The sequence below is a fragment of the Protopterus annectens genome, chromosome 1.part1, assembly GCF_019279795.1.
Source record: "Protopterus annectens isolate FY-2018-M chromosome 1.part1, PAN1.0, whole genome shotgun sequence".
Classification (NCBI taxonomy): Eukaryota; Metazoa; Chordata; order Ceratodontiformes; family Protopteridae; genus Protopterus; species Protopterus annectens.
In genome coordinates, this window is record NC_056726.1 from 1275874783 (window position 1) to 1275899689 (window position 24907).

The 24907-nt window shown below is 37.7% G+C and overlaps 1 protein-coding gene across 4 annotated transcripts in view; it reads right to left on the minus strand.

Moving 5' to 3' along the window:
* Positions 1-5755: 5755 nt before the first annotated feature.
* LOC122809897 (inositol 1,4,5-trisphosphate receptor-interacting protein-like) overlaps positions 5756-24907 on the minus strand; it is a 146525-nt gene continuing 127373 nt past the window's right edge. For 3 of the 4 annotated variants that reach the window (XM_044081547.1, XM_044081545.1, XM_044081546.1), the window contains one exon: positions 5756-7882. In XM_044081547.1, coding sequence (XP_043937482.1) covers positions 6289-7689 — 1401 coding nt within the window. In that variant the 5' untranslated portion in view covers positions 7690-7882 and the 3' untranslated portion in view covers positions 5756-6288. The remainder of the gene's footprint in view (positions 7883-24907) is intronic. The other variant, XM_044081548.1, reaches the window with a different exon arrangement.

Sequence of the window (24907 nt, forward strand, 5' to 3'; positions counted from 1 at the left end):
ACTTGATTGAGGATTTTGACTTAATGGACCCTGTTGCCTTTAGTATTTTAGGTTCTGATTACAAACACAATTATTTTACGTATTTTTCCAAATGCCATCAGTCATGGTCTCGTATTGACTATTTCTTAATTTCAAGGTATTTTAACAATAGGAAAATTAAGTTTTCAATAGAACCTCATTTCCTTTCAGAACACTCAAGAATAGACTTAGAAGTAAGTTTAACTCAGACCACAGTACATACAACTCCTATCTGGTCACTGAACTGTAATCTCCTGAAAGATAACTTTATAGGTAACGAAATCAAAATGATTTTCAAAGAGCTTTTTGGAACCAAACAGGACGAAAACATATTCTTTGACATCAGATGGGCAGCAGCAAAGGCTGTACTCAGGGGTATTTTTATTAAAAAAGCTAATTTCCGTAAAAGGATAGTGCGAAAATATTAGCTGAATAGCAGATGGATATTGATCGTCTTGATAGGAAATTGATAGATAGCTACTCTGGGGAAATGGAGAAGGAATTAACAGCGAAGCAAAAAGAGTTATTTGATTACCATCAATCTAATCTGTCTATTTGGGAATTTAGATATATTGCGAAATTCTCAGAAGATATACAAACTCCTTCCAAGGCTTTGGTGAAAATAATTCTTAACTCTCCTAGATCTCCTAGAATTTCTTGCCTTCAGTACAATAATCAGTTTTATAGATCGGATGAAAGTATTATTCAGCTTTTTCACCAGATATAGTCAGAAATTTACGCTAATAGTAATCCTATGACCACAAAGGATGAGATGGGGAAGTTCCTAGATGCGATCACCTTCCCGAAGATTACCAAAACACAAAAAGATTTACTCTCGGCTCAATTTACTGTAAGTGAAATTCTTGAAGCTATTGACAAGTTGAAACTGGGGAAAGCACCTGGCCCGGATGGCTTTCCGTCCGAGTTCTATAAAACATTTAAAGACACCTTAGCCCCTATTCTACTAGATCTATTTGAATCCTTTGCCAGTAACGGTATCAGAGACCCATATATCAATCAGTCTAGAACTATTTTGATTCCTAAAAATACATCAGATATTACTAACCCCAATAACTATAGACCGATATCACTTATGAATGTGGAAATTAAAATTCTTTCCTCTATAATGGCGAATAGATTGAAGAGAATTATGAATGATTTGATTTCCCCAGAACAAGCTGGTTTTATGAGGAATAGGCATATGTGGGACAATACCCTATTACTAGAATCTATAATAAAAATAACCAAACAAGATCGGAATCCCATATATGCATTGATATTAGACGCTAGAAAGGCTTTCGATAGAGTGAACTGGGACTTCTTGTTTTTGGCTCTCTTGAACTTTGACTTCCCCCTTGAATTTATTAACCTAATCAAGGTTCTATACAACAGCTCATATACTCGTCTTTACATAAACAGAAAATTCTCGAATTTAATAAAAATCACCAATGGCACTAGACAAGGATGTCCCGTCTCCTCTATTGTTCAACTTATATTTAGAGGTTTTGCTCCTTTTTGTTGTACAGAAGTCCTACCATGCTATTCCGAGGATCTGTAACTCTGATATTAGATTTACTGCCTTTGCAGATGATCTTAATTTGTATTTTATGTACCCCTCAAATGATGCCATGAAACTAATAAATTCTTTAGATACCTTCGCTGCGATTTCTGACTACAAAATTAATGCCAATAAATCTAGTATTTTTCAGATTAATCCCGCAGCTCATAAACCCCATCTCTTTCCAATCTTGCCTATTCGCACATGTTACTCCCTAGATTATCTTGGTGTTACATATGATCATTCATATTCTTCTGTCTTGCGAGCTAACTTAATTAAGGTTTGGACCTCTATTTCGCAAGATATGAATAGATGGCAATTATTAAAACTTTCTACACTTTCAAAAATCTCTATTGTCAAAATGAATATACTCCCAAAGATTCTCTATCAATGTAATTCTTCGCTTTCCCCAGTTTCAATTACCTTTATCAAGAAAATACAAAAAGAGATTACAAAATTTGTTTGGTACCCAAAATCAGTTAGAATGTCTTACCATAGACTTACAGTTCCTAAGTTAGGAGGGGGTATGGCGATGCCCAATCTCATTCTTTACTATAGAATTATTCATGCCAATAGAGTTTAAGCAATTGCAAACTATACCCCTGATTCCGTATCATGGACCCCTTTGTGGACTAAATTATGGTATAATCATACTACTAGTAATAATATCAATCCCAAAGCTCTACCTTTTCTGATGAAAACTTCCGTTAGGAAACTTAAATTACACATTATATTAAAAGGTCTAATTGACAACTTTCGGGAATTATTTAAATCTGTGGGACTAGCCAACACCCTCCCATTATTTCAGCCTTTCCATCTTAATCCAAATATTAAAATAGGGGGACAGATGATAAATTTAAGTAGCTTTCCCCTGATTAAGAATTATACGGTGTGGGATCTCCTTAAATTTAAGCATCTTTCATTGACAGAGCTTAGAGAAGCCCTTTCTTTGTCCAAAACATATGTTATTATTCTGAGGCAATTAAGGGTCCTTACCTCATCTCTTCTCTTAGACCAAGGTAGCTTTGACTCCTAGGCTGATGCAATTACACAGCTACTCCTGTGTTTAAATTCCAATAAGCATATGCGCTCTACAGCATACAAAGCATTTTCCTCATTTTTATATAGAGGAGAAATTATTTTTGCTGATTATTGGAGCAATCAAGGAATCAATATATCTGCAAAACAAAAGTTAGAATCGATAAAACTTACGCTTAAATATTCCCCTTTTAAGAAATTTACTTTTACTCAATTTATGATTATAAATAATCTATATTTTACTCCAATTCATTTAAATAAATTTAATGCTTCTATCTCCACCTCGTGCCACTGCTGTTCACACCCCCAAGCTGACATGATTCATATTTTATGGTTTTGTAAATATGCTCATAACTTATGGTGCTCTCTTAGGGTTAGACTAAGCAAAATGGGCTACCATAAATCAACATTAACATGGGAAATGGCCTTGCTTCATATTACCAAGATTTATATAACTCCTTTCAGACTTAAGAGTACTAATCACCATTTGTCTTCTAATTAAGTTTTACATTACTAAACATTGGATGGATCGCTCCAAATTAACATGGCGGGGTTTCAGGAGCCTAGCAATTACGTATATAACCTCTCAAAAAATGATTACGGTTAGCCCTCATAAAAGGATGGAAAATCAGAAATTTTGGGATTTTATTTTTTCACTCTTGGAGGAGATATAAATAGACAGATTGGCTGTATTCACGAGATTGGAAATCTTTAGCAGTTACTGATTGCTTTATATGAGTCCCCCTCAGTTTATGATTTCTCTGTATTCATTTCCTTTGTTTTCGTTTTGGGAAATATATATAGAAAGGCGGCATCAATGTTTATGTCTGAACAAATGAAAGTATTGGCACTTTGTATATAGTTTTTTTTGTTTTTCTCTTTGTAGTAGATACGCTTTACTTAGGTTTTTATTTTCCTGTGTATGTATTGTTTAAAGTTTTACATTGCTTATATATCCTGTTACCATATTAACTTCTTGATGTTTGTGTTTATTTGTTGAGACATATAAAACTGTAATAAAGATTATTTTGGAAAAAAAAGAAAGATCATGGAAAATAAGCAATATATAATGTAGTACTAAATTTCAGAGTTATAACTAATTGAGATTTCTTTTCTTATTCTTTTCCAAAATGAAAATAAATAACCCAAAATATAAAAAATATTTAAAATATGTACAAAATGTGTTGTGCTTTCTAACCATTCTAGTCAAAACTATAAAGTAAAACTTTGAGCAACAGACAAAGGTTATATATACTCAAATTAATTAGCTGATAAATTAAGAGGAAATATACATTTATTTATAAAACAACGTAATTTAGCCATTTTATTAATAGTTTACATTATCTGATTTTTTAGGTCAAATTTTAAAATCTGGTAAATTACTGCCAATCTCACATTTAATTAAGTTAATTTCTTTATCATGAATTTACCTTAGTATTGTAAGAAAATCAGATAAAGTTGTTGTATCTGCAAAAGACCATTTCCTAGTAATTGCTTTTCTACCACAAGCTACAATGATTTATAATAATGGATATTGACATTTTAACATTCAAAGAATATGGTTATTATAAAGAATCCTACCTCCTCTAGAAAGATGAAAGTTATCTAACCATATGATTTTTGAGTAAAACCTATTTCTTTCTAAAAATTAAAAAGATTTGAGCAGCAGTATGTGTGTGTGTGTGTGTGTGTGTGTGTGTGTGTGTGTGTGTGTGTGTGTGTGTGTGTGTGTGTATATATATATATATATATATATATATATATATGCTTCCAATACGGTCTTCAATATTTAAATTAATTTTTTCATAATAACTTTATTCAACTTATTTGGTGTAAAGAATGTTCTATGAACAACTTTCCATGTATAAAGTTTCCAGAAGTGGTTTGGTCATAGATGCAAAGGTCCAATATCTATTTGAATCATTTAAATAGCTCATACTTATTTTGATATAAGAATCTGAAAAATGTAACATTCATATTGATTTTATATTCTAATAGATTATATAAAATCTAATAAATGCAACTGTTGATCTTATCATAAACAATTTTAAATAGATATTGCAAGAATTTAGGCAGATCTATTGTTTGTGGACATCCCACTGCATCTAGCTTTGACTTCAAAAATGTTTAATGCCATGAACTATCAGGCTTCATTTTTTACTAAACTAAATTTTTCTAAAATAGCATCTGTTGAAAAAAATATGAAAATATTTTTAAAAAAGTTATATTCACCAATATGTCCTTTACTCTCCAGTTACTCATTTTTTGACATATTAGCACCTTCAATTAAACCTTTAGAAAAGCAAATAAAGAACCGATTTCTTTAAATCTAGATGTTTAAATATAAATTGTCTAATATGTTTAAAAATGTTATTAATATAAGGAACTTCTAAAAGGGGTTGCGTATGTTATACTGAAAAAATAGATAGGAGTTATCCACATTTGTTACTAGGGATTACTTTTGGATACTCTAATATTTTTAGCTTTTCTCATTTATGAAAGTGTAAATCTTTCCAATTTGTTTAGATGATCAATCTAGCCAATGTGTTATTGTTTTAAAGATAGAAGCCAAACAATATGTTCGATATCAGGAATTTTAAGCTGCCTTCATTCCAAGATCTTACATGGTGTGTATAAGCTATCCTGTTGTTTTTTTTTAGAAATCATAAGAATTTTAGTAGCCCATTCTTAATTATTGTTAATTGTTGTTTGTTATGTGCAAGAGCAGTAGACTGAATTATACATAACATTTCAAAAGAAAAACAAAATAAAAAATATTGGCTTCAATTAGTCATAGATGTAATTTGGTTTATTATGCTTTTATAATTTGTAAATTTAATATAATCTGAATTGTGTTTAATATTCCCATGTATTTGATTTTCTTATTAGTCTTTAAGTTAAATAAATCAACTGATAAATTTATTTTACCTTTATTAAAAATAAACCAGAAATTGGTATAAAAATAAACAATATCATATAAAAAGTTATAAATGCGGCTAAAAATAAAATAAACACATCACCTATATCTATCTATCTATATATATATATATATATATATATATATATATATATATATATATATACACACACACACATACATACTTATTTATTTTCTTCTTCTTCTCAGACATTCCAGTAGCAGTTTTAAAACCTCTTATCACAAAATATTTCTGTGTTATTTATTCACAAGATTGATATGACTTGCTGCTGATTCATCATGTTTTCAAACTGAAGTATCTTAAAGAATTGGAAAACAACTGCAATGTTGGAATCTGCTGTCAGAGGTGTAGGCAGGATTTTAGTACTTGTAGATCCACTTTCAGGATATAGATAGCCTCCTATAAGCTTAAGCAATCACACACACCTGATACTCTGGGAAAAATCTATTTTTAATAAAATCTACTACTTAATAAATGTGTGGTAAATACAGCAACAATTTTAGTACAATAAATTTTAGCCAACTGATGAGACAAAAGAAATACATTATTCCCCCTAAAATATACACTGTGGCATGCCCATAGTTGCTGTCACTTTTTCCTCTTTACTAGTACATAATTAAAGAATGATGGCTAAGCATTTAATTCTCTCACAGCTTCTTGAAAACTATTTACAATCAATTTCCTTTATAGATTTACAGCTGCTACATTTTTGATTCCTCATGTCACGATGATGCTTTAAAGTGTTGCACACAGTTCTTCTATGGTGCTGTCAATCTGATTTTTTAGCTGAACAAGCTGCAAATAAGCCTGTTCAATAGTAGTTTGGTTAATGTCATTAAACAAATTACATTTAATGTGGTATTGGAGAAAGTCTTTAGGCAGATCTATATCTCTGCATAGTAATTCTGGGTTCCCTATGAAGAAATAGTGAAGAGCTCTTTTTCCTAAATTTGTAAGTAAATTATCAATTAATTCCAGGACTCTCTGGTCTAGTTTTTCATATTTCCAGTCATATGAGGATTTGTTCTGCAACATATGAAGCCATACTGTTTTCAAATGATAAGAGCTTAAGCCAGCTGACCAGTGCAATGATGGTGTACTTTGTTTCAGGTATTTGAGAATCTGCAGAGTTTTCTGATGGCAGGAGTTTGTAGGCAAACTGCTACTGATTTCTTCCAAAAATGTTTTTTCTTGAATAGAAAATGACATCCTCCACAATGTATCTTTTAAAGAGTAATTTTCTTCCATAATGCCTCCGTATGTCTTTGCAACCAGATACATGCCATTAATATACACCGCTGGAACCAAGTCAACAGAAATTTCTGGAAACCCACTCTTCCTTATTTTCATAGTGCGAGCAGGTCCTTGTTGTGAAAATCTGACATCAGGACTGATTTTAGGGAGGGTTTTTATTGCTCTGTCAGCAAGGGACTGAAACCATCTATTAACAGCCAATGACTGAAAATAGTCACCCTTGCAGAATTTTTCTTTAAATTCCATTGGTTTTTGGAAGACTGACTTAGAAGACTGTAGCAGCATCATTTTGAATCCATTTTCTGATACACCAATCTTACTAAACATTTTAGGAATCTCATTTATAACAGATACCAGATAAAAGTTGAATGTAGGAGGAGGTAATAGTGTAATCATAAAGTCAAACTCAACCTCAGGTTTAACTTTTAGTCCTTCAAATGAGCTTCCAGTCCTGATAAAATCACTGCAAATTTCAGGGTCACCTCTTAGAAGCTCTTTTTTCATCTGTGCTATCAATTCCATCACAGTGTTTTCTGCTATTGTGGTGTATTTTTCCATTTCATCATTAGAAAAAGTGATCCTGTCAGCTAAATTATGGTAAGCTGAATGCGTTTTCATTTGTGCACTGTATAAATTACTGTGTTGTCCAAGTGAACTATTTATGCTTTGGCCTTCATCTTGTGCACCATAGAAATTAATTGGTTCTTGATGTGGGTTACATTGGCTTTGGGATGTTTCTTGCATACCACAGAAATTAATATGCTGTATACCAAAAGGACTATGCAGACTTTGACCTTTTTCTTTATGCTTATATTCATTTCTGTTAAAACAAAGACCTAGCACAAAGGTTATGATGAGGACAATGAAAATTATCATAATCATCTCTCTGAAACTGAATCTTCCTCTTTAATATGCTTTTTGGTTTAAAAATATATACTTCATAGAAGTCCTTTTTATGTGGTAGGTTACAGCATAGACATGTCCTGATTTCTGCATACCATGGCAGCAAAAATAATGTTTTATGTTCTTTGCCAAGTCAAAATATGGAAAATGCTGGTTCAGTGATGTAACTGTTCTGGCAAAAAGAAATAAATGTTCTATCAGTATTTTCAAGCAATTGTACTACAATGGTTATATTTACAGTGAATATTTTGTATTTCCATTTTCAATAAGCATATAATGAAACATTTCAGGTGATATAAGTGAAATGTTGGAGTACTATATATAATATGGACCATAACAATATACATTGAATACCGTAGGCAAAACCTTTACCCACAGTAAAATAGAGTGAAGCACCTTGTAAGAATGAATGCTGTTTTTATTATTTGAGAAAGAAACATATATTAACTTTTTTATTTACCTTTGTTGACCATGTTAATCCAACTAGGCTAGAAACCTCTTTTCATGCAAGACTTGAAATGGTATTTATACTACTAAGAGAAATTTGGCCAGGGCATAAAGGAACTTACTCTACTCTTTTCAATAGGTTCCAGGGGATCTTTTACATCTGCCTGAGATATGATCAATTCAAGCACATGGGGCCTCAGTTTAACATTTCATCTGAATGATAGCCCGCTTATGCTGCACTGCAGTCTGGGAATAGAACCCACAGACTTCTGCACCAAAGGCAAGTGTGTTACCTGTTGTGCCACTAACATTGCAATTAAAAAATAAAGTATCCCCAAGTGCATTCTCTAGAAAGCTGAACAGATTTTTTTTTAATAATCAAGACACACTACTGATGACAGAACTAAATGTGAATGTTGTGCTCTTGAAAAATATCACCAATGTCATTTCCAAGTTGTCATTTACAGCTGGGATATAGTGTGCAGTGTAAATATAGATGATATTTTGTCATATGCAAAAGATGCAGTATGTGTGGTGATGGCATTTATGTGAAAATAGTGTACTGTGTGCATGGTGTCTCAGCTGGGTGGGACACTGTATGTGGCAGTTGTACATTTTGTAAGATGTACTACTTAATCTTTGTTTTGTCTTTGAAACTACAAATGATTTAAATTGTAAACTGCTGTAATCTTTTTGTAACCTTTGTATTGGAGCTTTTCTCCCCAGGACTCCACTGAAAATGGGTTCTTATTGGCCCAGTGGACTATCCTGGTTAACCAACTGCAAATTAATAAATAAATAAAATAAGAATCTGGATGGTCCATTACCTGTGTTGAAATGCAATATAATGAGAATCATTCCCACAATATAGTTGCTTTCAAAAAGAAGACTATAGTAATTTAATAATATTAGAGAATTATCAGAATTCACAAATGATACTCTATTGAGAATGAATGCTGTCTAACAGAATATTAATGTACAAACAACATCCATTGAAGACAAGTCCACTACTTCTCAGCAGCATATTAAGTTGCCACACGAAGCACAGACTGATAACAAAAGCAAATAGCTGTCATCTTGCTTATGATTGTTAAACACAATCATAAACAATAATAAGTAAAGAAAAATGGATAGATTCTGTAAAGCTTGAGGAATCTGGCACATTATGCTGATGCCAGTGCAAAACTTGTGGATAGAGTAATATGTTAACGCACAACAAGAAACTCAGAAAAGCTCAGCACAAAATGGGAATATCACAATTACAGTGGCTCACTATAGAAGTGTGCAAGTAATCAGTAATTAATAAGAAATGGTTGTCCAGTCATGCAGTTCAGTACCAAAGTTATGATGAAATGACCATAATTTAAGAATCCTACTAATTTGTATAGAAATATAACAAAATATGTACAGTAATGCTAAGGGCAACAACATAATGTAACTGACTCTTATTATAACAAAAAAAAAAATACAGATATTTCCGTATGTCATCCACTAACTTATAACATGTGCTGCTGTGATGTACAGTTAATACTCCACTATGCTGCCACCAAAGAATGTGATATCCGTACAATACCCCACAGGACTGCCAACAATAATGTGACATCTCCCACTATCCTGGGTCAGTAACTAAGGAGCTTCAATCCTCACTACTGACTCCAATGTGCAAAAGTCTCTTAAGCAGGAGTAATATTTCACAATTTTCCCGTAAGAGCACAACAGAAACAGGCTCTATAACCTGGGACAGGACTGTACATTTCTGTCCACCCCTAATGCAACTCCTTATTACACACTCCAGAGCAACGTGTCCCAGTTTAAGACCTCTTATACAATCACACTTAAAGAAATTAAATCTCACACATCCAAACACTTCTGGGAAAGCTTGACATAGATTTCTAGCTGTGTCCCTTCACCAAAATAATATGGTAATGCTGCCAGCAATCAGAGTGTCTTAATGCCCTTTTAAAGGGGTATCCAATTATGAAAATTAGATACTAAAACAAATTATAGCAAATTACCTAAGCATCCAGGATTTTGGAGTGGCCTGGGGGATTCAACATTTTAGAAAAACTCTGATTAGTTATAATTTTCTATCTGATTAAAGAAAACTGTCTCTTATCTACATTAAGTTACTTCAACAGATCAAAGGCAGTCTTACAGTTTTTGGTGAGTCCTTTTGGGTATCCACTACACAGTACATCTGTGAACAACACACAACTAGCTGTTAACTGTCAACTGACTTCAACAGGTTTTTGTTCCAGTTCTAATTTTCATTTCATATTTTTAAAATCAAACAACAGCTGTTTACAAGCTCCTTCCTGTCTTTCAGCTTCTGACAGTAACACATAGCAACTGCTTTCATTCCAGGTGACATTATCTGTAGAGCAATCAACAGCCGTTTACTAAATTTCATTCCTGCCTTTTAGCTTCTGATAGTAACACATAGCAACTGTCAACATTCCAATGAAATCATCTGCAGATCAGCTGAATCTGAGACAGTTTGCCTTTAGAATCTCCCTTCGCAAACATGCAGCAGTTAGAAATGTAAGAGGACACTGTTCAAGTCTTTAAAACATTCTGTACAAACAGATCATCAATCAACATGTAAGAACCTATTTACAATATCATAGCTACTTATGCTGGCATACAATACACAGTTCAGTTTGAGATTATGTACAAAACCTCAGCCTGTCATGCTAGCACAGATGATAGTGTCTAATTTCTTCACATTTCTCCCCCATGACTCAAGCACAGTTTTCAAGTGACCCTTGAAAAATGACACTTGAGAAAAATGGGTCTGTTTGAGAATATCAACTCACTCCTTTCCTGGGCAATCCATTTGCATTGGCATTATTAACCCCATTGCAGTGTTCTTCTCCTTCTGAGGAAAGTTGGTTGAGCACAGCCCCTAACCCACAATCTGAAGCATCCACTTCCACAACAAACTCTGCACTATAATATGGGCTGGCCAACACCGAGGGTCCTTCCAAAATCTCCTTAAGGTTTTGAAATGCATGTTTGCAATCTGTGGTCCACACTACCAAATCTGGTTTATTTTTCCTAGTTATGTCAGTAAGGGTGCAGCCTTTAAACCACAACTGGGCAAAGACTTTCCACAGTACCCTGCTATCCCCAGAAATGTTCTCAATTGCTTTTTGGTAAAAGGAACTGGCCATGATTGAATAGCTTCTACTTTGACAGGTTCTGGCCTAATTTTACCACTCCCCACTCTGTGTCCTCAGTAAATGACCACTGCCCTAACCACCTGACACCTACTGGGTTTAATGGTTAACTTTGTCCTTTTAAACTGGTCTGCGCATGCCTGTAGCATAGTCTTTAATGTAGAGTTTAACCTCTCTACAAGACCATTAGTCTGGGAATGGTAGGGGATGATCTTTAGATGATGTTTCACCCCACAATGTTTCCACAAACAAGTGAGAAGGTCTGATAGGAAGTTGGCACCTTGGTCAGTCATTGTCTCCCTTGGAAAACCTGCACTGCTGCAAATTTCTAGCAAAGCATTTGGCACCTTTTCTACATCAATATCACCTGCAAAAGGAATATTAGGAACTATAGCTAGAAATGGCAGATGGTAGGCTCTAGTCTCTACCAACTGCTGTACTTACCTCATCTTCCTCCTTTAGGAGTCCACTCTTTATACAAAAAAAACTTTGTTCCAGTGTACAGGCTCCCCTATTCCTTGAGCCTCAAGTGCCTTCTTAGCCATCTCCCTCAGGTATTGTAATCTAGCATCCATACATTGGGCCTGTTTCAAATCTACATTTGTGACCCTCTCAAGATCTCTTTCTGCAGGAAGCTTAGTAACTTCTGACAGCTGTACCTCACTGTCGGTCTGAGTACTATCACTCACCTCAGTCCTTGCAGTCACACTGTCAAAGAGAACATCAGTAGCTACCAACAGCTGTTGCTCACTTTCAGACTTACTGCTACAAGATAGCTCCTTCTCTGAAACAGCCACCACACCAGTCCCAGTTTCAAGTATGAGATCTGTCTGTCCCCCCAGGCTACTGGACCCACATACCTGTCTCCAAGCCTGACTACTTGCCACTGCATGCACACAAGGCTCTGCATCATTGCAATCATTACCTATCAGGACATATGCAGGAATATGCTCAAACACAAGCTCCCTTTTCACAGGACACCTAGTAACTTCTGACAGTTGTGTCTCACAATCAATCTGAGTACTATCACTCCCATCTGTCCTTGCAGTCACGATGTCCAAGGGGAACATCACTACCTACCAGCAGCTGTGGCTCACTTTCAGACTTACTGGTACATGATATTTCCTTCTCTGAAACAGCCACTACACCAGTCTCAGCCTCAGGTATGAGATCTGTCTGGGTCTCCACCAGGCTACTGAACTTACATGCCTGTTTCTAAGCTTGACTGCATATCACTGCATGCACACAAGGTATTGCATCATCAAAGTCATTCCCTATCAGGACATCTGCAGGAGCATTCTCAAACACACTTACCTGCTTGATTCCTCTTCCATCCTTCCAGTCAAGATGAACCCTAGCCAAAGGTATTTGGAATGAGGTCCCTCCTAAAGTTCTGACTGGAGTGGTGTCCAAGCAAGTACTACTGTCCTCTAACTACTGCAGGCCTCATAATGGTTATATCAGAAGCTGTGTCTTTCTTAGCAGTAACTTGTATACCATCCACTGAGAAGGGATATAAAGTTATCAACTTACCACTTGCAGATTATCATCACCACTTGCTAGCTCCCTCACCTTCTGTTTCTCACTTTGTCTCAGTGAACATTTGACTGCTATATGGCCCCTCTGGTTACATTTGAAACATCTAATCCCTAACCGTGTACTTGGACTAGTAGTTTCTCCTGTTACTGGGGTACTCTGTTGGAGTGGTTTAGACTGCCCCATGGGTTCCCTTATGTCCATGTGCAGCACTGGGTATCCATTTCTTATGTACTGGTGCTCTGCTTGCTAAGTAAAGATCCCCTTTTATCCCCACCTCCTCCGTAGAGTTACACTCAGTCTGCTAACCAGATTCTCATGTCATCAGGCAACGTACTGAGGGATTTTTCCCTCACCAAAATTCCACCAGTCCCTCAAAAGTGGTGACTTGACACCCACTCACCCATCTGTGAAAATAGGTACTTAAATAAGCAATATAATCATGTATACTTTCATTTGCCTTGTGTCTGTGTTCACTAAACGTTTTCCTATAAGTTTCAGGTGTTAGTTGAAAACAATCTAGAAGACAGTTTTAAACTTTAACATAATTTAAACAATCTACATTATACAATTTTGACATGACTTGAACAGATTTGCCATGGAGCAAGGGAGTCAGGAACCAAACCCAGAGCTCACTGTCAACATCATACTGTCTACATATCCTCTCAAATATATGAATAAACTTGCAAAGTTATCCCCATTCCTGTATTGAGGAAAAAACATTTGCTGACCTTTACAGATTCTGGGGTCTGGTTATTTCTTTCCCCAGTACCTCTATGACCCTCTCAAAGGGTAAGAAGCTCCACTCCATGATGGCACTGTCTCTGTTTTTCCTTGGTTTCTAAACATCTTAGATTCTCTGCTGATTCCAGTTCAAGACATTTGGCTTCCAGTTCATAGTGACGCTGTTTCTCTTCAGCCTCCAGTTCATATCAGTGCTGCTTCTCCCTAGCCTCCAGTTCCAATCTCCTTAAGTCTAGATGGATTCTCAGATCCTCTGTAGAAAATGTGGACTGTACTGCCTCAACAGGCCGCAGATCCCAAATATCAAACTGGATATCTACGAATGGCTGATCTGAGCTGAAGCTGCAACTAAGACTGAAATCATTGTTTCCTTAGTCAGGTTGGCATGCACCACTCCTCTGGTTTCACACTCCTTGGTCAACTAGTTGTCATCTTACTATAGGCTTCTGCTGACATCTTTGCCTGCTATCTCTGACTAACTAAAAATAATTAAAACTGTGGTGAACTGAGATTCTATTTGTCTACTTTGTGGCTATGAAGAGTGCACACCTTAATGACAACTGCCCACAGACTACTGAAGCCCAATTAAAAATTCCACCACTACCACCAATTAATGTTACATGCTGTTAATATCCCACTATGCTGCCACCAAATAATGTGACATCCGGACAATACCCCACCAGACTGCCAACAATAATGTGATGTCTCCCACTGTTCCGGGTCAGTAACTAAGGAGCTTCAGTTCTGACTACTGGACTGTATACTTCTGCCCACCCTTAATGTAACTCCTTATTACATGCTCCAGAGCAATGTGTCCCAGTTTAAGACCTATGATACACTCACACTTAAATTAAATTTCACATATCTAAACACTTCTGGGAAAGCCTGAAACATTTTCAGTTGTGTCCCTTCCCCAAAATAATACAGTAATGCTGTCACCAGAGTGTCTTCATGCCCTTTAAAAGGGGTGTTCAATTATGAAAATTGGATATTAAAACAAATGATAGCAAATGACCTAAGCATCAAGACTTTCAGAGTGGCCCAGGAAGTTATCGACTCAAGTATAAGCACTCTTAAAAATCACTAAAGAAAACACTGATTGACCAGCTGCAATGTAAGTAAATAAAAATTATTTAATAATGAACAAAATGATTAAAATTATAAAAAGTCATTTCCAATGAACAAACAGAACTCAGCTACCAAGAAAATGAAATCAGTATTGAAGCACAGAAATCCAACATTTAGAAAAACTCTAACTGATCTAACCAATTAGTTATAATTTTATATCTGAATAAAGAACACTGTCCCTGAACTAAATAACTTACTACAACAGAGCAAAGGCATGCTTACAGTTCTTGGTGAGTCCTTTTGAGCATCCACGGCACAGTACATCTGTGAACAACTGGCTGTTAACTGATGACTTTAACAGGCTCTTTTATAGACTAGCCTAACTGTCACAACTCATCCAGTTCTAATTTTCATTTCATATTTTGAAAATCGACCAACAGCTGTTTAGTAAAGCTCCTTCCTGTCTTTTAGGTTCTGACAGTAACACATAGCAACTGCTTTCATTCCAGTGACATCATCTGCAGATCAGCTGAATCTGAGACAGTTTGCCTTTGGAATCATTCTTCACAAACGTGCATTTAGAAATGTAAAAGGACACTGTTCACGTCTTTAAAACATTCTGTACAAACAGATTGTAAATCAACATGTAAGAACCTATTTACAATATCACAGGAATTCATCCTGGCATACAATACACAGGTCAGTTTAAGACTATGCACAAAACATCAGCCCAACATGCTAGCACAGATAACAGTGTCTAATTTATTCATAGCCAGAAGGCTGTAAGGCTATTTGTAATATATATATAGTTACATCACTCTTTACATGTACCATTAAAATATATCAGCTTGGACTTATGAATTCAGACAAAATCTATAAATTTTCTAATAAAAAAATTAAATATGAAGGGCAATCACTGCCACATTGCCATATCTAACCACTGCTAACAATGGGATCTGGAGTTGTGTGGGGAACTCAAGTAACACACACCCATCAAATGTAGGAGATTGAAATGATGCTGTGGGGGTACAGATGAAGAAGTGCAAACAAGAGGGCTGTTGGAATTGGAAAATTTGAAGGAAAGTCATAAGGGCATGGGCAGTTTTCTTTTTTGGTGGGAATAGTCCCAGTCTACCTATGTACATGTCACAAACTGTATGGCAGTCATACATGGATGTGTAGGTGGACGTGTGTTTCAGGGTAATAAAGTAGGATCACAGAACACATTGGATAAATATGCACATATCCAATTAGTCCATCAGCAGTGCATGTGTAAGCCAAGCAACATCACAGATGTGCAAATGCAGGTCTGATAATGGTAGATAACTCTAAAGGACAGAAGCAAACTTAAGACCATGTATGTGAGAGGCAAACAACCAAGTGCAGTGCCAAAAAGAAGTACTACAGACGAGCAAGAGATGCTGTTACATACACAAGTAGGTGCATACAACTGAAAGAGGCATGTAATAGAATGTATGTATGTTACTTATATATGCCATGTCAAAGGCAACACACAGGTATAGATATGCATGTCCGTCAGTGGCATAAATAGAATGTACATAAAGTCAAGGTCAATACACATACATGCATGCACCAATGACATGTAATATGTTCAAAAATGGAACAGTACAGCATAATGAATATAGCAGGTGATGCAGATGGATGTGAAAAAACTACACTGGGTAGCATACAAGTATAATGAAAACAAGGACATATTGCAAGCATTAACCAGCAATTTGTGTGCACATGCCCTGCATAGAACAATGGGCATATATGTGGCATATGTTCACTGTGTCAAATTAATAAATGGCAAAGGACAGTAGTTTTTAACAAAGGCAAACATAACTGCAAAGAATAACAGGGAAATATGAAGTGGATGGGAAGTGGACAACCTGGGCCTGCATCAGGTTAAAGCAGGGCATGGTAAGTTGACACAATGTAAATGCACGTGGAAAGCATACAGAGTGCTGTAGAAGCTATACAGACATACATTTAATCAAAAGGAAAATGTATGTCAAATGGCCAGATGGATTGCTGATGTCCACAGAACTGGGCATGCATAAAACACACATGTGTAATCATGTCACATCATCATGCATAGGTAAGCAAGCTAAAAATTAAAAGCACGCACGCATATATGTAAACTGTCATGCAAATGTCAACTACAGAACCACAGGTGTAGGTCAACCACTCTGCTTATTATGGAGCAGAGGAGATTCCTGTGAGCATCATTACAGCACATCAACTGTAAATCACTAAATTCTCACATGTTAAAGGTACCTTTATGTGTCAGTATGTATCCAACTATGTGTACACACATGTATAATCATTTAATGTGTACAACTCTTTCTAAAAGTAGTATACCAATGTCACTACATTATGGGTATGGAACCACTGCATACAACAAACATGGTTTAATGTACTGTGAAAGAATGTATTGTATGTAACATTGTGTACAGATTAATGTTACATTGCTATTTGATGCAGGCAAAGAAGGACTGCACATAGACAGGATATACCTGTATATGATCCCACATGGCATGTGTACTGCCAAACCTAACATAACACATCATGACAGTGGGACATCATGACAACCATCATCCAAAAACATGTGGAATGGCATATCTGTATGTTGCACATACCTAATATGTCAAAACAGAAATCCAAGGCATACCACACTCTGTTAGTGATAGAGTACAGACAATATATGTTGTCTGTCAGTTGCCCTAGTAACACACATTTACTGGCTACCACATGGAAAGTTTAATGTGTTAATGTATGTAATGCAAACACTAAACCAAAGTAAATGTCACACAATAACAACACATAAGCATAACAGATATATGGTATGCATGAAAAAGACTGCATATATAGTTCAATCAATGAAATGGCAATCACCATGTTGGTAGCAGAACACAAGTGGAGCACACAGACAATACTCATTAACCAGAGGGACCAGGCTGATGGGGATTAGACTCCTGAATGATCTCACAAGGTATCATCCTGAATAAATCCCGCGTAGTCTGTGCCATATCCTCAAATGAAGGTCGTTATCATGTCCCTCAACTGTGTTTGGAACACATCAATCATGATCTCCCAGATCTCCTCCAAAAAATCGCCTCTATCCTGGTCATGTCAACATCTTCTTTCAGGTTCAGGCAGGATGTCACAAGCAGGGGCGGGTCCAGGTTCCTTAGCATCATTGATGTCGTCATCACTGCCCTCCTGTGAAGAATCTGGCAGTGGTCTCACATATGCACATCATAATCTTTGGACTGGAGAACGTCCACCAGTACTATGCTCTGTGATGGTTAATTGCAAAACACAACAAAATGAAAAGCAAATACCTATCACATAGAACATTTCCAAAAGTATTATAGTGCAACACAATATGATTAAGATGACAATTTACACAGAGGCTGAGACACATCCATTATGGACAGAGTTACCTATAGCCCTGTATGTAATACTGCTAAGAAAGACAGCGGTATTATTTTCTGGACAGTTCTATATACTTTGATGCAGACAGACAGACACACACACACACACTCACACACACACACACACACACACACACACACACACACACACACACACACACACACACACACACACACACACACACTCACACACTCACACACACACACACTCACACACACACACACACACACACACACACACACACACACACACACATTGCTGCAAGGAAGCTAAAGCAGCAGGTTTAACAAGAGCCTGAGTCAACTTCTCCAAAACAAAATTAAGATCCCAGGGAGGGAGAACAGACTTCCTGGAAGGTCTAATATTAAGGACACCTTTAAGAAATTGTTTAATCTCAAATCTAGAAGCTAAAGGAGGAGTAAAAAGGCAGACAAGCAGAGACAGCTGATAAGGGAGCCAAAACAGAAGCATAGGCCTAACCAGGATTCAGCAACTCACACAAATAAGAGAGACCTAAAGGAACATCAATAGTAACTGGGTCCTAGAAAACCTCTTCCATTTGGATAAGTAGGATTTACTAGTAGTAGGTTTCCTGGCCTCCTGCAGAAATTGTAACGTGTCCTCAGAAAAAAGGTGTCTATGAGGAATCAAAATCCTATCAACCGCAGTGTCATTTGAAGTGTCAGTTTAAGTGTGGATAGGTGGAGATGGATTGGAGATCCCTTGTCTTGTGTGATTAGATCCACCCTGTGAGGTCACTTGTGATGACTGCCCCTAGCTAGATGCAGAAGTAGAGGGAACCAATGCTACTGCGGCCAAAAGGGAGTCACCCAACAAGATTTTGGGAGCATCCTGTTGAATGTGAACAGGACTTTTGGAATAAGAGGAAGGGGAGGGTTTGCATAAAGAAACCTCCCCTTCCAAGGAAGTGAGAGGGCATCCACTTTCCACACCAGAGGACCTGGGACTCTGGCACAAAACAGAAAAGTTGCCTGTTTAGAAGGGAGGCAAAATGATCCACTTAAGAAGTACCCCACTGGCGGATAATGTCCAGAAACACATCCCTGTGAAGCATCCATTCATGGGACTAAGTTACAAACCTGCTCAGAGTGTCTGCCACAATGTTCTGACTGGAAGGGATATAAAGTACCTGAGGAGTCACTTGATACTGGTCAGCAAGATCCCATACCAGAAGTGCTAACCTGCAAAAATTATAAGATCTCATTTCTCCCTGTTTACTGATATACCACATCACTGTGGTATTGTCTGTGAACACCTTGAGAGGCCCTGAAGAGAAAAGAGAATGAAAGGCTTGAAGAGCCAATAAAAGAGCTCTTATCTCTTTGACACTGATGTGCTCTTTCTGCTGATGAGGCGGCCACATCCCCTGTACTCTTGGGAGCTAAATGTTGCTCCCATCTCTTGTTTGAAGCATCTGTGAACAATTCCTGAGAGAAAAGAAGGGGATGAAAAGGGATCCTGGATTCAGAGACAACTGCTGAATCCAACAGTGAAGTCCCTATCTGATACAAGGAAGAAGAGGAACTATAAAGTCTAGAGGATGTGCGTATTGAAGCCACACTGACTTCATAAACCACTGAAACTTTCTCATGTGAAGTTTGGCCACAGGGAGCATTGGAATTATGGCTATCATGAAACCCAGAGCTCTAAGTGACTCCCTGATGTTAATGGAAGCCAGAGGAAGAAGAGCGTGAAATAAAGAAATGAGAGTTAAGGCCTTTGGAGGGGGCAGGAATGGAAGCATTGGCACCGTCTGAATCCTGCAACCCAGAAAAACATGATCCTGAGAAGGAGTCAGAGAACACTTTTTGAAATTTGTAGTGAACCTCAGGCTCTTAAGGAAGGAAATGGCATAATTTTACAAGAGGGTCTCTGGAGAGGATGCCTGAATCAACAAGTCATCTAAATAAGCAAATATTTGGATCCCTTGAAGACTGCAAAAAGCAATCACAGGAGCAAGGCATTTCAGGATTGGTATATGGAGATACCATGTAGGCCTGAGGGAGCAAGAGAGGAAACAGATTCTGAAGGAACAAAATCTAAGAGGAAAGGCACTTTTAGAAAAGTGTTTAGATGGCAGAGGTCTAGAATAGGTCTTCAAGTGCCCTCTTTTGTGGGCACTAGAAACAGTCAGGAGTATAGCCCTTTCCCTCTTTGGGACACAGGTACCTCTTGAATAGTACCCTGAGTAAAGAGATTTTGAAGACCTCTGGGAAAAAAGGGAAGCTGTTCCTGAGGAGGCTGAAGAATGCTCATAAAAGGAGGACTGGATTTCTATGCCAGGAAGTACCCTCAACAATGATCAACAGAAACCAGTAATTCTGAGTGATTTGAAGCCAAACAGGAAGAGAAAGAGAATGGTGAAGAGAAAGAGGAATGTAGCTGGTAAGAGATGGATAGTGATACAGCATCTGGTTTGTCTGGAAAGGAAGGCTTCAGAATCCCTGAAAACTGAGTAGCTTTAGCAGGAGGAGCCCATTTGCCACCCTTCTTGCCTTTAGTAGAAGCACAGGATGAACAAAGGCAGGCTTAGTGGGGTTGTTTCTCCTGTGCTAAATGTCAGAGAAACTAACGCATGTTTAAGTTCCTGTAAGGCCTTACCCTTATCCTGAAGGGACTTAAACAATCCAGCAGCAGCTTCCCCAAACAAAAGCTTAAAATCCAGAGGAGCATCCATCAACTTAACTTTAATATCATCAGGTAGAGGTTGAAGCCCAAGCCAAGAATATCTTACCACTGAACCAAAAACAGCAGACCCAGAAGAAACATTTGCCGCATCATAACTACATTTAATAGAATGATGAATGACTTGAGAGAAAGTCCCTAGCAAGGAAAGAACAGAAGTTTTACTCTCAGAGTTTGGAAATCAGAAATATGTTGATAGGCATGAGAAAGAAAAGCCAACACACACCTAGACATACAGGTCTGCTAATTAATAGCCCTGAAAGCTAGGGTAGCAGAAGTGTAAACCTTGTTACCCAGGCTTTTCATAATTCTGCTGTCCTTGTCAGAAAGCAATAACTTGACGAAGGAAGTAACTGAGATGGCTTATCAGAGGCTATAGACACTACACAGGGGTCAGCAGCAGGACATTTATATAAACATAATCTTCAGGCACCCTGTAAAACCTATCAGGCTTCTTGGGAGCAGGGGGCAGAGAATCAGGTACATGAGGCATTGTAAAAATCATCCAGCAAAGGAGTCAAAAGAGGAGGAATAGCCACAGGTTTAGGAGGTTCCAACTGCAGCAACTCATAGTACCTCTTATGGTTATCACAGACCTGAGCACAATCCCACTTAAAAAAAATCCATCATCCTAGGGAGTGTATCCCTAAAGGACATTTCCTCAAAAAGGACCATCAGGACTAATAGATTCCTCCTCCTAGGACCCATAGTCCAAAGGAGAAGGAATTTGAGTAAAATAGGTCAGTGATTCATCATCAGAGTCTGACTCATCCTCAGAAAAATCCTGTTTTCTAGGCCTTTTAAGAGGAGTAGAGAACCAAGGAGGTTTTAAGGACATTAAATCAGTAAATAACCCCTGAGTGAAGGCCTGCCACTCACTTTGTGGATCCCAAGGAGCAGAAGAGACATGTTTATTTTTTTCTTTTTTAAGGGAATGACCCCTGTAAAAAAACTAAAAAGACTGAGACCCAGGACGGCAGTCAAGAACCATAGTAACTTTTTCCCCAACTAAAAACTGAGGAACTCCCCTAGACGCCTCAGAAAAAAACTCAACTGTGGTTCCCCTGAATGTCTGAGATAGCTGCCTGCAAAGCCTCTTCAGATGTGCTGCCAGATTAATCCTCACAAGCCTACAACAGGGTCGAGCAGAGAAATCTGGCAACATAGCCAGGTGAGCCTCAGGGTTTGTAACGACCTTGGAGAAACACCTGGCAGAGGCTGGACAGCAGAAGACTCCAGTCACACCTTTTTCACCTTCTTCTTCCCTAATGGCTGATCCTTAGGTTGGGAGATTCCTTCCACTGTGTCTTTAGTGAGAAGCTTAAGATGATGGCTCTCAAGATTCAAATGCAATACCAATGCTGACCTGCATGGTGTGTTGAACTGCTGCAATCAAATGGGTATTTACTCAAGTGTTAGTCAACCTAGGCTATAACTGTGTTCCTACAAAAACACCCAAGTCATCTGAAGCAGACACAATACCCATGTTGAACTGAAGGCTATGCCACACAGTCTGCAAACAGCAGTATAAACATTGACACAGCAGACACCCATTCACTCTTTAAACATACAGGCTATGTGCAGCAAACCAATCACTGAAAAACACACTCAGATATACAAATGTGCCAAACCATACAAATTAACCACTAATTAAAACACTTACACTCATTTGTGAAACATCTACCTTAATATGTATGACAGATATCAGCCATTTATGTTGTGGAGTACATTTAAAAATGTATGCTGAACAAATTTCCCAAAAATACATAAACAATAAGCAATTGTTAGATTTTATCAACAGCTATAAACACAGCTACCTTGTGATGATTTCACATACCTTACTAATGCATGATGTGTTTTCTTGCATACTAATGAATAAACAAGTTATTGTGAAAAATACAAGCCTGAAAACAGGGGAAGATGCATTTCAGTTCATAAAATAAATTAAAAAATCAACACACTGCTATCCATCTGCTGAAGTCTGTGCATCCGCTGAGTGCACATGTCGATGTTCCAACTACACTCCTCATTGTCTGAAACAAAAAAAAATGAATTTCTGAAAAAAATATTCCTCAAATAATACCGATATACATCTCTCAACACAGTTTGGAGATGTATCTTTCTGAAGAGCATTAGACAGCACAATGTAGATTTGACATTTTTACATTCAGGTGTTAACATCTTTGAACACAGATTGGAGAACATGAGATTCAAACTTGCAACCACAATCTGTATCCAAACTCCAACCCTGAGAAAGTACAGTTTTGTACCTACCATAAATGTAGATGTCCGAACTGGATAGCATCTGCAGTCATAACAAACGGGTAGTCCTGTCGTCAGGCAGCCCTTCAGTCGGCCGGATTCCAAAGTCTGGGTCTGGCTTCGGCCGATGTCGCACTTCACCCGACGTCATCTCTGCTGGTCTTCGGGTATAAAAGCATCGGCCGACGCCATTTTCTTCAGTGTTTCTTGCCCCAGATGCCAGTTGCCCTTTTGGAAGGCTAAATTTGGATAAATGCCAATGTATGCAGATAAGGTAGAAGGCAAAATACAAAAAGTAGGCATATATATACATATATACAAACAAATACACCATAAGAGACTCCCCCCCAGCTAGCTATTAGGAGTGTAAATACCCTAGGAGAACCACAGAGGGGAAGGAGGGTGGGTAATCCTGACTGCAGATGCTATCCAGTTCGGACATCTACATTTATGGTAGGTACAAAACTGTACTATGTCCTTCATGGATGCATCTGCAGTCATAACAAATGGGTAGAATACCATAGCTAAACTAGGGGTGGAGGAAGTGAAATAATTATGGTGTAGTTAGGATCCCTTGCAGTACAGCAGTGGCAAACCCTGCTCGGGATCTAGAATATAGAGGTAGATTGTAATGCTTGGCAAATGTATGCATGGAGGTCCAAGTAGCCGCCTCAATAATGTCCTTGGTTGCCACTCCTCGTAAGAAAGCTGTGGTAGTGGCTGTAGCTCTTGTTGAATGAGGTCTTATGTTCTGTGGCATTGGTTTTCCATGGTAGGAGTAACAGAATCTGATGCAATTTCCTATCCACTTGTAGATTGTCTGTTTGGAAATTGCTTTTCCTTCCCTTCCTGGTGCATAGGCCACTAACAGCTGGTCAGTTTTTCTGTTACCTTTGGTTCTGTCCAGGTAGTAGCGTAACTGTCTATGTACATCCAAAGTATGCAGTAGCCTTTCCCCCCTGTTCTGAGGGTTGGGAAAGAAGGTAGGTAGGTGGATTGCCTGGTTTAAGGACACTCTGGATACCACCTTTGGCATAAATGTAGGATTAGTTCTCATGGAGACTCTATCTTGATGGAAGATCAGGAAGGGTTGTACTGCCATTAAGGCCTGGAGTTCTGAAACCCTTCTTGCTGAAGTAATTGCCAGAAGGAAAGCAGCTTTCCATGATAGGTGTTGCAGATCCGCTGTTCCTGCTGGTTCAAATGGAGGGAGTGTCAATTTTTCTAGTACAAAATTCAAGTCCCATGTTGGTAGTGGTGGTTTCCTAGGAGGTTTTACATTCTTGATTCCTCTGAGGAATTGCCTAAGTAGAGGGTGCGAGAAGACAGGTGGATCAGAACTGTATTCTGCAGAAATAGCTGAAGCATGTATCTTGATGGAGGAATAGGACAGTCCTGTGTGTAGAAGCTCTGCCAAGTACTCCAGGATGTTAGCAATGTCTATGTTTGACACCTCTTTTCCTCTTTCCGCACTCCAAGTGGCAAACCTTTTCCATTTTCCTGCATAGTTCCTTCTTGTTGAAGGTCTGCGGGCTTCCAGTATAATGTCTTTAACCCTTTGAGATATGACTGGGTTAGTTGTTCTTAAGTGATGTTCCAGGCAGTAAGCTGTAAGGTCTTTAGGTTTGGATGCAGGATGTTGTAGTTGTTCTGAGTTAACATCAAAGGCATCAGGGGGATTGACCACATTATCCCCTGAGACATGCTCCTCAGCAGGGGATACCAGTGTTGCCTTGGCCAATTCGGAGCTATTAGGATTATCCTTGGTTGTTCCTCTTTGATTTTCAGTAGTACTTTGTGCATCAAAGGAAGAG